Source organism: Rousettus aegyptiacus, unplaced genomic scaffold (assembly GCF_014176215.1).
Source record: "Rousettus aegyptiacus isolate mRouAeg1 unplaced genomic scaffold, mRouAeg1.p scaffold_m13_p_11, whole genome shotgun sequence".
Lineage (NCBI taxonomy): Eukaryota > Metazoa > Chordata > Mammalia > Chiroptera > Pteropodidae > Rousettus > Rousettus aegyptiacus.
Window position 1 is genome coordinate 59,315,006 of NW_023416286.1, and position 15,772 is coordinate 59,330,777.

General features: G+C 39.1%; 1 protein-coding gene across 2 annotated transcripts in view; it reads right to left on the reverse strand.

Annotated features, from left to right (window-relative positions):
- Positions 1-313: 313 nt before the first annotated feature.
- HS6ST3 (heparan sulfate 6-O-sulfotransferase 3) overlaps positions 314-15,772 on the reverse strand; it is a 568,249-nt gene continuing 552,790 nt past the window's right edge. For both annotated transcript variants that reach the window (XM_036228870.1, XM_036228869.1), the window contains one exon: positions 314-7,086. In XM_036228870.1, the coding sequence (XP_036084763.1) occupies positions 6,378-7,086 (709 nt within the window). In that variant the 3' untranslated portion in view covers positions 314-6,377. The remainder of the gene's footprint in view (positions 7,087-15,772) is intronic.

Sequence of the window (15,772 nt, forward strand, 5' to 3'; positions counted from 1 at the left end):
AAATTGTGCTTCACATCAATGGAAATCCTCAGTTCTACAAACTATCATTTTTAAGTAGCAATAAGGATTGATAATGTCACAATACAATCTCCTAGTACCCAAATTCATACATATTATTGCACAGAAACAAAAGGAAATATCTCTTAAGAGAAATAATTTACTACCTATTGAATAACTATCTTTACATCGAAAATGGGGCACCAGACAAAAGTCCAGATTTTTCTTTCCAACATTTTTCATCTTTGATACACTAAATGAAAAATAATGCAAGGAAAACCCAGAAATTGCTTCTGGGGGGAAAAAAGAAGGAAAGAAATATGAAAAGAAATGATCATATGATTTAAAAAAAAATAACGACAACTTGGTGGGAGACAAATGTGACAATAAATAAATGACACAAACTCTGCTTCCTCAGAACACGGTTTTCCCTGGCAAGAACTGCGGGTTTTCAGCACTGACATCTGGCCCTTTGATGAGTTCCCACAGTGCAGCAGACCATGGAACTCACAGAGGTTCCACGTAACGTGTCAAAAAATGACTGTCCAGTTTTTTCCATAGACAACTTAGAACACAAGCTTAAGAAATGTCTGTGCTTTCATGTTCTCAGATCCAGAGTTGTCTGGTTACCTCAAATCTTTGCCTGGAAGTTCAGGGGCATTTTTCTTGCATGTGTTGCTGGTGTTCATCGTGAAGCCAGTCTTCTAGAAATCTCAGCACCTCAGAAAGGTCGGCTGGTTCTGTCAATGTGTCATGAAGATGGGTCCATGTGCATTCTGTCATTAGGCTACGAAACACACAGGTCTCAGAACGTCCCCAGCCAACTTGCCCAGTGGGTTAATTCAAAGTTTTAGAGAATCAGTTCAGGTGTGTCCAGGTGAACGTGGTGAGAGAATAGCAGGCTTATGTCCAGTAGAGATGAAGGAAGAGGATGAGGAGAAAAGCTAAAAGTGTCTTGGAGAAAGAACCTTTGCATGTTCCCCAGAGGCGACACAACTGGGTGGAGCCATCGGCCTCAGCCAGCCCTGATATTCAGCCTGGAGACTTTCAGCTGGAGTTCTTGTGACTGGTGGAGATACAATAACTATGAGAAAGGAAAACCTTGGAGACACAGCTGTGGTCAGATCAGGGTATTCTTTGCCTGGGCTCAACTCAGCTTTCTATTTGACCCAACTCTGTCAGCCTTTACTTCACTCCCTAAAACTGTCTCAATGCTCTGGTCGGTCCTGTCTCAGGAGCCTCATGCCCTTTCCTGCTCTTTTAAATGGCCAAAGAATTATTGTCCTCAGACTGTTCTTGTTCTCGAGGGCAGAAGCTGTATATTAGTTATTTTCTATTTTTCAATAATTTCTAGCACATATTTAATTCCTCATCCTTTCACTTTTGCAAAATCTGCTGCCTTTTTATGAGCCTTACTTTTTTTCTGTAGTTACCCTTGCTCTCCCTAACCCCCACCTCTGCATGATCTCATTCTACAGGACCTTCTTCTCAGCTAGAGGTCACAGTTAGAAAGGGATCAGATAAACTCCTTGTGTGATGTTAGTTTATGACAGCTTAAATCATTTCCTCTTGCAAATGTGCAAAGAGACTCATGTAGCACCAAAAGAAAAAAAAAAATCCTTTAAGAACTAAAGTAATAAGTTGGTAATAAAATTCCAGGGACCTGGGAAGGAGGTAGAGAGGAAGGAAAATTTTTAGAGCAGGGGTTCTATTGATCACCCCTTAAGCTTCGCTGTTCATCCTGGTACTGAGTCTAAATATTTCTAACACTGAGCTTCCCTCAGGAGGTGTGAGCACATTCCCTCAGCCTTCATCTTGAATAGTTTTGGATTGGATGGGGTGGACATCCAGCAAGAGGTATTTGAGTGACTTTGCTGCTCGATCACCCCTACAACACTGTCTATCTTTTGGCTGTTTCACTCCTAATAACAGACTCCTTCACTGGAAGCAGGGTGTTAAGCGCCAACTCTACCAGTCTCCTTGGCATCGTCTAAGTCACTGTAGTTCCACGAGAGGATAAGGAAAGATACAAATCAATAAAGATTTAGATTTCATATTCTTGCAATTCCCAATCCCAGTACTGATGCTGAGCTGCATAAAGTAGTAGGAAAGACTATGAAGTCCAAAGACTGGGGCTCTGAACAACTTTCTTGTTAATAAATTAGAATCTTTGGGAACTCTTTCAACATCTCTGAATCTCCATATCAAACTATCCAATGGGTAATGAATAGAGGTCTATTTAACATAAAGAATGCAGCAAAGATCAATGAGATACTAAATGTAAAAATGTTTTGAAAAGCATTAAATACTACACAAAGTAATGAATTTTAATCTTAACTTTTCTAAAACATATGACAAAAATGATGACATTGAAAAGCACTTGAAATAGTTTTCAATTCCCTTTTGTGTCAGAGACGGATAGTTTTTATCAGTGTTAATATTCACATTGTTTCTTTACTAATAGAACCCTCATATTTATCAAGGCACATGGCAGCCAATAATAAAGACATTTCCTGGCTTTCTTTGCAGCTAAATGTAGGTAATGGGTAGGTTCTAGCCCACAAGATGCGACTGGAAGTGACATATGCAACTGCTCTCCATTTCTTTTCTGCTGTCTTAAATGTAAATGAGATGACGGAAGCTGCAGCAGTCGTCCTGGACCACGAGATGGAAGCTACACATACATTAGGATGGAAGAGCAACAAGAGAGGGCCTGGGCTTCTGGCAATGAATGCCACGCACCCAGTTAGCGACCAGTGTGTCTTTTAAGTGAAGAAGCAAACACTTCAAACTTATTGAATTAACTATTATTTTGAGTTTCTCTGCTAAAGCAGCCAAATGGGAATCCTATCCAATAGGTATATTTATTTGTTAATGATCTATGGTCACTTCTTTGCTAGGTCTATCTGGTAAACCTTCTTCCCCATAGTTATACTATCTCTAGACAGATTTTCGAATAAATCCTCATATTTCAAACATTTGATCAAACTGTTTATGACAAAATTACCTCCTTTTGATGAAAAAAACACAGTTATAATTTTTAATAGCACACATGATTATTCTTAACTGTTGCCTAGCACGAATTGCTATATATTATTACTTATTAGAAAGAGAACCCAAATAATTCTCAGGGCAGGTTTTCTCTGGTTACCAAGAGGAGGCTGCCAAAAAATGAGAAGGTAGAATAGATAGTATGTATCTTAGTCAATAATAATAATAATAATAATAATAATAATAATAATTTAAACACACACATATGCCTCACCTCAACCTGGTTACTGGGGCTGCTATTGCCAAGAGAAGGAAAAAAAATGTCTCCTGGGGAGTTGTGGGAGTCAACAGGATGGGGAACTCCATAGGGAGTTTTGTTTCTTTTTTCTAGGGCTTTTAACACTAATGTATCTGAAATTGATTTGGTTTGGGATCTTAAGGCTGCTGACTTCTCATGGATCTTCAGGCCCAGGTGCCTTCTGCTGGCATCGCTTCCCCGAGCCTCACTCAGCACGTAGGTGTGCAGTCAATTTTCAGAGAACAAACTGCATCCCTACCTCTTGTTTCTATCAACATAGGACCCCAGGGATATGACAAGTGTGCTGCTTTAGAATGAAACGATATGAGGAAGGAAGCCCTTGTCGGTCTTTTTTAATTTGCTCAGCACCGGCCTCGGGCCAACATGAAGAGATGGTTTCTCCTCTGAACAACCTGATATCTGGTCTCCAGTGGAGCACCATATATCACGCCTTTAGCAGCAAGGCCGCAGAGAGCCTTTTAATATAAATCCCGAGGTGTCTAAGGAACAGTGTGAAGTTAGCAGAGGCTGCCTCCAAGTCTCAGCTATGAATAAATCTCTGCCAAAAATTTGAAGTGAGTTTAAAAGAAATAATCTAAATGCGTTCTAGCTTGGTTTGATTTTCCACATGACAAAACCAGATCATTATTATAAGTGCATGCGTGCATGCATGTGTGCATACGTGTGTGTGTGTGTGTGTGTGTGTGTGTGTGTGTCTATGTGTCACAGTGGCAGGCAGGATAATTTGCAGCCCTGCCATTCTAGGCCGGACATTATATCCTAATATCAAAATGTGAAGACAGAGAGTGAGCTGCTCACTAATCCCAGTTGCAATCCTCCTTTCCTTCCTATTTTAGGAAAAAATTATTGGAAAAAGAAACATTAATATTTTGTAAACCTAATCTCTACCAACCATCCAACAAGCAATATTTACTTAGCCCCTTTAACTCACTCTCATATATGGCTCAAAAAGTACAACTGCCTAGAAAGTCATTACACTCTCAAGCTCACTAATGGGCCGGTGGTGTGGAGAAGGCTGGACTCACCCGGGGCAGTATGGCTCTGGGTCACTGCCAGCTTGGTGCTGCCACAGTTGTGGGACAGAGACACACCCTCTGGTCGATAACAGCTGGATTATTGTACGATTGGCAGGAAGCTTTTATCCCATACGGAAAACATGATAGAGTAAAAAGATCTTATACTTTGCAGTCAGCCAGACCGAGTGTATAATCCACGAGGAAGCTACTTACTGTCAGTGGGTTTCACTTTTCTCATCTACAAAATTTGGACTAATAATACACACATTGTTGTGAATAGATTTAAAGTATGAAAAGGGCCTCCCACAGTTTTTGGCAATAATGCTTTCTCTCACTGGACAGATGAAACCAAGGGTAGTGAGAGAAGGATCTAAGCGGCTTCTCTAGGTCTCTCTTTGATGGAGCCACTAGGCTCCTTTCGTGTAGGCAGCCACTCCACGAATGCTCACAGGCTGACTGACTCTCAACCCCAGAGAGAGTATTCCAGAGGCTGAGATGTGGCTTATACAAAGCTGGCTTAAACATCAAACATGTTATATATCAATGAAATAGGCTTTTCAATCTGATTTAGGGGTTTCACTCATTTTGCCTTTGGCTCCTTGAGAGGATTGATCAGATCAATCTGTTGTGAGAATTTTTCCTCACTCTGATCCTCCTAGTGAATGCTAGGCAACGGCTCTCAATTTCTTTTTCTGTACTTCTCCTCTTGTTATTTAAAAATGTTGTGTTATTGTAGTTGTGGTTGGGAAAAAGTGAAAATGAGAAGCACTTCACAATGCAACACATTTTTGGCTTGTTTTATACACTCTAGTCTGATTCATAAGCTGTAGCCAGTCTAACAACAGGTAAAAACCATGTGGGGAAGAAAAAGGTATCAGGCTAGAAATATTCAAGATTTGGGAAGGTTGGCTCTTTTAAAATTCATCCCATTGTGTTCCATGTCTCCTGGACTAAATCAAAATTATTATTAATTTACGGATCTCAAATATATTTTATATACCTGCTAGCTAAGCTCCTATTCTTTAGGCCAAATTCTTTTAAAATGTCTTTTCCTCTCTGATAGCAGAATTTTAAACCTGGCAGTACCATATCAAAGACGGTGACTGCTCTAAGGAGGTAAAACTCAGAAATATTCTTAAAAACTAAGGTTCTAAAGCTGGTTTGGAAATGTTGGACATATTGTTATCCTCCTGCATTCCCCCCCCCCCCCTTATCATTCATTCCTCATATTGAAAATAAAAGTTGGTAAACTGTGATCTTCTTAGGCATTAGTTAATAAGCACACTTTTTCCTAAGTGCCCCTACCAAGGTTCATTTGTCAGGGCCACAGGCACCCCTGTCCTGAATCCACTCTCTATTCCCTAAGAAGTGTGGGAGGAAGCATGGCTCAGGGCTCAGTTACAAGGCTTTGGAGGATGTGAGTCTCTAGTGATGGTCAATAGCAGGGTAATCTTGGTTTAAAAGACCACAGCAACAAAATACATTACTCTTCTCATGATTTAAACCACATTCAAATAGAGTTCCAAGGTGACAGCCAACAGTAAAGTGAGGGTTGGCCTAAAACCTCATCGAAGGGCTGAAAGGGACTTCTTTTTTTCTCTCTCTAAACAGACCAATATCTCCATTACAGAGACAGTATGAAATAGACCAGTTTCAGCAGAACATCCAAGCCATAATTTGGCTTTTCATGTGTGCCTCTGTAGGTTCCAGTTGCCCAAACTATAACCTACGCTGCTGCAAAGGAGATCGTACAGACCATTTCCTTTTTGGTGCTTCTCTCTTTGACCTTCTAAAGTGGTCTATACTGGATGTATTCCTACCCTACTTAATATCACAGATCGAAAAATGTCAGAAAAAAAAAAAAAAGAACAAGACCGATCATCTCCAGCTGGAGAAAGATGAAGACAAAGAGGAAGCAGGTGTCCAAATCAAGCCACATACAGCCAGATGTCCTCAGAATGGCCCACCAGTCCCAGCAGTCTCCACGGTAATGCCACACGAGGTCAGTGCTCCTGCTCACCCCCCCCCCTCCAGAGGGAGGAAAGGGCAGGGGGTCACCATCTCACCACCTGGCTGTTGTAGTCCTCAGTGACTGCCCCCTCTGTGTTCCCGTCCTCCTTGGGCCACCGATGGCCCCTGTGCTCCCGCTGCAGCCTCCGCTCCTCCCGCCTCTTTTGCCGGTCCCTCTGGTGCTCCAGCTGCTTGGTGTGGTGGTAGCGCTGCTGGAAGAGATCCTTCGCATACTCATAAAGCTGCACGTCCAAGAAGTTTAGCTCTTCAATGCGTTGGCGGGCACCCTCATTGATCTCCACATTGGAAGCCCGCGTGATGTTGAACTGTGTGAAGGGAGAGATAAACTTGAGGTTGAATGTCCTCTCAAAGAGAAACTGTGTCTTCCTCTGAAATTCTGTGAGCCCAAAGAAAGCCATGTTCTTCAGGTTGTTTTTCGCACTCTGCAACAGGATGGTGTTTCTTTCACTCTCGTTCATGAAAGTCAAGTTGTAGCAGCCCACCAGGCTGAGGTCAGCCAGCATGCGTACCTGGCGATTGTTAGCTAGGTTGTAGGTACAGTCCATGAACTCCCGCAAGCTAACCCCAGACCAGTCATCCCCAGGGTAGCAGGTGGGCAGCTCATCTGGGGTGGGGCTTCTCCCATCGCACATGTGGAGGGACGTTTTCCACGTGGCCCCTCTCTGGACGTGTTTCCACTCGCTCAGGTAACGAGACACTGGATCACGTAACATTGTGATGTAATAGAAATTCCTGGAAGAAATGAAAGGAAGAGTGTCAGTCATTGATGACTATAACTCTGGGATTCTGAACCTTTGTAGTGTTTATATCAGCAGTGAGTCAATGGTTCTTCTGCCAAATGTTCATGTGAGAGTGTTTGCCTGGATTTGTACTGATCAGGCAAACGTTCCCATATGTGCATGTTTCCATAAATATATGTGGACCGATTTTAATATTGAGTTTGTTGGGCTTTTCCTCCCTGTTCCAGTGTGGGGAGGGAGGAGTGAGGGACTAGATCATTCATTCAGCAATTATTCACTGATAGATTACTCCCAGCAATAACAATACCTTATATTAAGAGAACACACCATGACATTTGAAAGTTATTACCAATTCAATATTTTATTAGATTCTTGCAACAAACTTTTAAAGTAGACATAGGACTACTTGGTAGGGAAACATGCAAGGAGGTAAAGTGATTTGTTCAAGGTCGTGGCACTTGAATGCAAAGGTGGAAGTCAAATCTCCTTTTTTTCTGTTTACACTGTTATTCTGGATTACACGGGAGGTGGGGTTGGGGAAGGGTGTGTTGTGTGTGGAAACTAATATTTACTGAGCAAATACTAAGCACTAGAAACTGTACTATGTACTTTATGGATATGGGCACAGATAATCCTCAACAAAACTTTGTAACTGGGTTTTATCATTACTATTTTTTTTTTTTAAATCTGAGATCACAGACTGAGAAAAATGAAAATTAGAGCCCAAGATCTTAGGGCCAGCTAATGCTTAAACTACAATTGAATCTAGACCATTGGATTTCAAAGCCCTGTGCTTTCCTGTGCACTATATTGATATTTTAAAAATAAAAATGTAACTAATATTTACTGAATGTTATTAATTGTTAGGTATGTGGTTAACAATCACAGGTCTTATCTAATGGCATCTAATGGAATATTGAAAAGAAATATATTTTATGAATGGTTAGCTCCAGAATGAGCAGGTAAAGACAGGGTACCTTTGGTTTAAAAGGACAAGAGATGTATAAAAAGGTAAGAAGAGAGTTAAAATAATCGATAGGTAAAGACACAATAGCGGGCATTACAGAAAAACGATATCAATTCAAAATGAAGAAAATCTTTCTTATAATTTGAGCAGCTACCAATAGAATGGGCTGACCACCCCACCTCTGTCACCAGAAATGACATCTAGAGTTCTCCTGGGCAGACAAAATGGCCCTGAAAAATAGTGGAAAGAATACCAGGCTTCTCTTGTCCAACTTTAACTGGATTTTTTGTTATTGTTTAAATGTATACCAAGTACAAACAATGACAAAAATAAAAAATTTAAAGGTACAATGGTTTTTATACTGCCTTTTAAAAGGAATGGATGAACTATAACTTATAAAACTATACATTTAATATATTCAGTTATTTTGAATGTTTCCCTTTAAATCGGGAGAAAAAATTTACTGAAACTGCCACAGACAGGCCAGCCTGAGCCAGTCACCGCTTTACATTACTCTGTTGTCTTTCCCTGTGACAGAATGACAATTCCATCAGGGAAGAAAATTTCCCAAAAGGTCAGTAGGGAAAGCAGAAAACAACCAGCACAGCTTCTGGGCTCCACAAGGAAATGTTGACAGTGAAGTTTTGCTCAGAGAGGGTGTCGCCATGGTTGGACATGATGTAACACGCCACTGCTAATCCTGTTTTGGTCCTACGTTGGGACTTCTGCACTATTCAATTCTACATGCAGAGGATGATTTTTCTTTTATAAAACAATTGCATAATAAAGAAAGAGACACGATAATGATGATGATATAACTCAGGTGTGTTAAGGATGCCCATAACATTAGGACAGAAGTGTTAAATCAGAGAGACCTTTACATTGTGTCAAATAAGATCACAAATGGAAAATTTATTATTTCCCAATTATCGAGCAAAACAGAAAACAACAACAACAAAAAAGAATTTAAATCAAAAAGATGACGGCAATCAACTGGTAAGTTTCAACCTCATTTATGTGTCTCAAATTTAGAAACAATCAGATTTTTATAGTAAACATAAGAGTTGGAGGGTTTGAAGCCTGGAAATTACAATGGTTTGTGGCATAAAGGTTTAACTGGGACTGGCTCCTGGAATCTTAGAGGCTTTTGTTTCAACCGGGAAAACTGGCCATAGACTTTCCAGTGCCTCAATTTTATCAGAAGTCAACATAGTCTCAAAGCTTACTGAAACTGCCTTGGTTTTGGTTTCAAATTTCACTTTACTCAGTTTAACATTGCATTTAACAATGACTGACCAAACTGTAGGGCGATGTTTACATGAGGAAGATAAGTCCCAAATATCTGCAAGTTCTACTAGCCAAATAGGTAAGAGGCCCATTTGTAATTATAATTAACTCTGACATCAAGAAATAAACATATACTAGTGGAATATTTATATTGATGAAATTCAAAGTTATCCCAACTCATGGTTCTGGAATGAAATGGCTAACTAATAGCACTCGGGTATTGCTTTAGTCAGACATATTCTCATGGATGTTTTGCTTGTTTCACTCCTGTAAAGCAGTCAAAACAGAAACTTAGAAAAATAGTAAAAATAGAACAATAGGGGTTGACAATAATCAATTATTGAAAAAAAACTCACAAAAAATTGATTACTTAAATCATATTTCTCATTTATATTTTTTTCTACTTTCAATTACTTTTCTACTTTCAGACAGAAACTGCAACAATTATTGATGAAATAACGTCTATCTCCAGGCCACACACCCAGCCTTCATTGTGCACGAGAAAGCTCCGGTTTCATGATGCTCCTCCCCACCCTCAAACAATGGAAACTCATTTGTTTTCTGCCCCCATGACTCCCACTTCAGTTTCTAAGGAAAACACTTAAAGGGTTCAGGACTACTGAAAGTTGCAACTTTGTGTTTCAGCCCTTACTTGTTCAACAGCACAACGACGGGTAAAATAAAGAAAAGGAAGGAAGGACAAGCAGTTCCCAAGCAAAGCCTGTCATGGTCACAACGCAGAGGCCTGTACGGGATCCTTCTGTTGCTCCTTTTAACCCAATCTCCTAGGTGTAGATAGAGCATCATCTGTTCATATATTTGTCTGTGCAGTTAACCAAAATTCTCCCTGGGCTTTGGAAATATAGATAAGTAAACTATTACTTCCCCCCTTCATTTCATTTATCCATCATTCGCTAGCCCTCTGAACATTCATTTAGCACCTCCCTACCCCACCCTCCCACTTCTGTATTTGTGAAGCTCTGGGACTACAAATTGTGGCCTCAGAGACAACTCAGACATTGTCCTCAAGGAGATCTCAGGCACCCAATGATTTTGGTAAAGTGAAAGAAATTCTAACCATGAAGTTAAGTAGATGTTCTGCCAATCTCTCTGGACCAGAACAACCCCTAAGAGAGAAAACTTCATCTCCATGACAGCATCCTGTCAGCAGGTCTCACATCTGCCACCTGCTTAGTTGAGAGCTTATGTTAACTCATTGAAGAACGTCTGCAAAGCAGTTGCAGCTCTTTAGCATTGTCATTTGTATGGCCCCAGAGTAATGATGGCAAATATCTATATATTCAGGAAGATTAGGCCACTGGTGCCTTGGTTAGTTTAATAATCATTTTAACAGATAATTAACACATGGACCATCATGGCTCACTAAAGTCCTGAGACACAGAACACACATTTTTCCATGGATACTTCAGAACCACTTTGGTATCTTGCACTTTGGTAAGGTAATCACATTTTAAAAATTCTAAATTCAGCAGAAGGGTGTCCCTGGCTTCCCTCAGCCTTTGCTTTTTCCTTTGCTTATTTGTATTCAACTCTTATTTTCTGGCCCAGCTCAAGCCTCGTACCCATCTTCTCTGACTTTTCCAGCCTCTAGGCCATACTGTATTACTTACTGCACTGTTAACTTGTATGTGCAAGTCTTGGTGTCAACTACCCTTACGTTCCTTTTTGAGAACTGGACCTTAAGCCTTGTGACCCGCAGCACCTCCCACAAAGCCCTGCTCTTGGCAGATCTTCAATAAACGATGTTATATAAAAGAAACGATCATTATATGAGATATATATTTTTCAATGACTAAGGTTAATATTGCCTTTGATAAATATGCCCTTTTTTCTCTCTTAAAAACTATTCTGATATTATTTTTGAGTGTCTAATAATGTGTAAAAAGAGTAAAAAGATACATAATCTTCTAATACATCCATCATTTGATTGCAATGGTTGATATGTAGAGAGATGGTTAATACAGACTTTGGGTAAAAAGGTTATTAGTAACAATGAAGTACTTTAATATTAAACTTTAACTAGTTTTCTTCCTTATTGCTTCAAGAACCTGTATTTCACTAAGCAGTTTATTGTATAATTGCTCACTTCTTTAATTATCAAGTCATTTAATTAATATGTTTATTGAAGTTTTGTTATATGTAAGGAGTTTCTCTAGGAAATTTGGAGAACATAAATAAATAAAATAAAATGCCCTGAAATATTGTGGGTGTAAGAGTGGTAGATTAGAAAAAGGCATTGAGGAGCAAATTATGTAGGTAAGGAGTGGACAAAGAATATTTACAAGTGTATAGAGGGCAGAGTGGCCTAATTAGACCAGAAAGTTCATGCTGTACATTTTTCACTAAATGTTTGTTTAATAAATAGGTGAATGCAAAGAGGCCAAATCGTCATGGGCTCTGAAAACAACTGTGAATTGCTAAAAGAGGAAAAGTGTTGATTTAAGAAGATTCATTTAGCAACAGTGTTTAGGATGGATAAAAGTAGGCTATAAGAGACATTAGGTATCCCGCTGAGACTAGTAGGGAAGAACCCAGAAAAATGGGTGTGGATAAGAAAGAATCACTGTCAGATTCAAGAAATATCATACACTTATCTGTCTTATTCTCTCCCCGTTCCTCATTGTCAGCTTCTTCTAAATTACCTTTTCCTCTTTGGTATTTTCTTCTTCCCTTATACCTAATCCTTCCCTTTCAATTCTGCAATGGAAAAGAGGTGGAGCTGATATGCTCATCGAAATGGTAGAAAGAGAAGTATAAGTGGCTGGAATTACTCTGTGGAGATTAAAAAATATTCACTTTTCTTTTTCTATTGCTAAATGATATTCTATTGCTGAATAATATTCCATATACGAATATATGTATATATACATACATACACAAATATATACAAATATATGTATATATACACACATACACACAATGGAATATATATATATATATATATATATATATATATATATATATATCACATCTTCTTTATCCATTCGTCTATTGGTGAATACCTAGACTGCTTCCATATCTTGACTATTATAAATCATGCTTCAATGAACATTGGGGTACATATATCTTTTCAAATTAGTTTTCGTTTCCTTCAGATAAAACCCAGAGGTGGAACTGCTGGGTCATATGGTAGTTCTATTTTAATTTTTTGAGGAGGACGCATACTGTTTTCCATGGTAGCTGCACCATTTGCAATACTATCCAATAGTACACAAGAGTTTCCTTTTCTCCACATCATCAGCAATTGTTATTTGAAATCTTATCATTTGCAATGACATGGGTGGACCTAGAGGATATTATGCTAAGTGAAGTAAGTAAGATAAAGACAAATACTATATGATTTTACTTATATGTGGAATCTAAAAAACAAAACAAACAAGCAAAATAAAATAGAAACAGATTCATGGATACAGAGAACAAACTGATGGTTGCCACAAGGGAGATGGGTGAAAAAGATGCAAGGGAATTAGAGACACTAACTTCCAGTTATAAAATAAATGTCATGGGAATATAATGTATAGCACATGGAATATAGTCAATAATATCATAAAGTTATGCAGTGGCAGATGGTTACTAGACTTCTCATGGTGATCACATCATAAGGTATACATAGAATTACTATGTTGTATATCTGAAACTGATGTAATATTGTATGTCAACTATATTTAATAAAAAAATATCATTTTTATGAGGCTATAACTTGCCTAGCAAATGAGAACACACCTGAAAGAACCTCCAAAATGCTAGGTTCACAGGGGAGGTTTAATATATTCCTTCCACTACTAGCTTAACCCTTATAAAATCAAGCAACAAAATTAATATCTTTACACTCCGCACTTATACACATTCATAAAAACGAGCTCGACTAGAAACTTCTCCAGTTGGCCTCCTGTGATGTCCTCACAGCAGAGGTTTCTGCTCCTTGAAACCTGTGCCTCTCGTGCTTTACCTTTTTTTAGACACTTATTTTATTTTTCAATTAAAGTTCATATACAATAATAAATTAGTTTCAGGTGCACAATATAGAAATTATACATTTAAATAACTCACAATGTGATCACCCCAAACGTGAGTCTAGTACTCACCTGGCACTACACATAGTTACTACAATATTATTGACAACATTTCCTATGCTGTACTTTACCTCCTCATGACTGTTTTAATAATGACAACTTGTACTTCTTAATCCCTTCACCTTTTCCACCCAGTACCCCCAACCTGCCCCCCGCATCTGGAAACTATTGGTTTGTTCTCTATATCTGTTTCTGCATGAGTCTGTTTCTGTTTTTTTTTTTTTTTTTTTAGATTCCACATGTAAGTGAAATAATATGGTATTTGTCTTTCTTTATCTAACTTGTTTCACTTAGCCTAATATCTTCTAGGCTCATCTGTGTCGTAGTAAATGGTAAGATTTCATTCTTTTTATGGTGAGTGATATTCCATTGTGCGTATGTACTCTTATGCTTTACATTCATTCCAGTGACCAGTAAATGTCTTATCACTTGAATAGGTTTTATGCCTTACTCATCTTTCATCCTTCAGAGCATATGATACATGACCTTATACGTCACAAATGTTCAGGTATTCAATGTGGAGTGAATAAATCTATAAATTTTATCAGTTATTATTTCAGGAATTCTGATGGTGATGTCCCCAGGAAATGAAACTTCTTGGTACCTTAACCAACAGAAGTGGCCCAGCTTAAGGGTTTCTCATAGCCAAGACCTTGTGAAATATATAGGAAAATCAATTGCTCTTCCTTCTTCTTACTCTACAGACTTTGAGTTTTTCCTACATAATCAAGTTTTGACAAAGCCCAGTTTCTCACAAAGAATACTGTGAGAGATTGTAAGTTGGACCTGGGGGTCATCTAAAGGAGATCTCTGGGCCTCAGAGTGGAGTATGCACAGATGACGGATACACCTGCACCATAAGCTGATGTGCACATTTCCAAAAAGTGAAACTTAGCACCCCGCCCCCCCCCCACCCCCCCTGCTCCCCGCTGGTCTGTGTGCTGGAGTCATTTTCTAAATGCTCAGAATGGGATTAATTTCTTGACTCTCTTTAGAGCCGTACCCTCATTATGGGCTGCCCATTCTTCATTATCTCAATAGAGCATTATCTACACTATACTGTATCTGATGGGGGAATTGTGGCAGTTTGAGCTTAGCAATCAGACTGCCCTTTGACACAGTGATGAAAAGGCCTTTTATTCAAGCCTTGAAAACAAATTAAGGAATTTAAAAATGATGTTCTAAGCAAATGGGAAATTGGGAACTCTGATTGTTAAGTATCGTAATAAAGAACTTCAGGAGGCCAACAATGGTGTGTGTCAGAGTCATCAGTTCCAAGGATGTCTGGTATTGTGACGAGAAAATGGAGACATGCGCGGGTGGTTATCTTACCTCGCGCAGAAGCCATGCTCGCCCCCACCCCCGCTGCCACCCCCTCCTCCCTCATGGTGACTTACAAAGCAGCCAGGCCCTTTAGGCTAAGGCATTTTTATTTTATTTACTGCCCAGAGATCTAAACTCTTTTCAGTTAGTCAGAAAGAGGGGAGAGGAATGCCCACAGCGGTGCCCTCGGGAGGAGAAAGGCTCCATATCCCTTCTCTAACCTGTTTGCCTGATAACTTTAAAGGGAGAATTCTTTGTCTGTGTCTGGTCTGGTTTTTGATTTTTTTTTTTTAATCATCAATTTCCACCCTCCCTCTCCTCAGTTAAAAATAGAATATGTTGTCATTACGGAAAATATGAGCAATGCAGAACATAAGAAAAGGAAGAAAATAAAAATTACCTATAATCACTTCACTCAGATATAACCAGTTATACATATATATTTTTTCCATTCTTTTACAGATTTGAGATCATAAAGTACATTATATTTTAACTTGTATTTTCAACTCAAAAACACAAGGTGAACATTTTTTTCCCGTTTCATTTGATATTCTTCCACAACAACATAATATTCTAATTTTGGATGTACCATAATTTATGTGACCAATTTCCCAGTTTTGGACAATGAGGCTGATTCTATTTAGAGGGGTATACTATAAACAATAATCTAATGAACATCCTAAGCCACAAATATTTCTGCAGAGGATAAATTGCTAGGAGTAGAATTTCTGAGTCAAGAGAATTTTCCTCCCTATTCCATTTTCAAAATGCCAAAATATAGCCAACCAGAGTCAACAAAGGAAAGGACAGGGACATTGCATGAAGCTTGACATCATCAAGCACCAGGGGACAAGGCCACCTGGAAGCCAAAAGATGGCTGTGAAACAGGCTCCTGGCTCTGTTCTCTCTTGGCTGGACCAGGAAATTACCCTGCCCAGAACATGAGTCAAAGATGGACATTTCAGGACAGCCAGGTGGGGTTTGTGACATAGTGGTGAGGGAACATT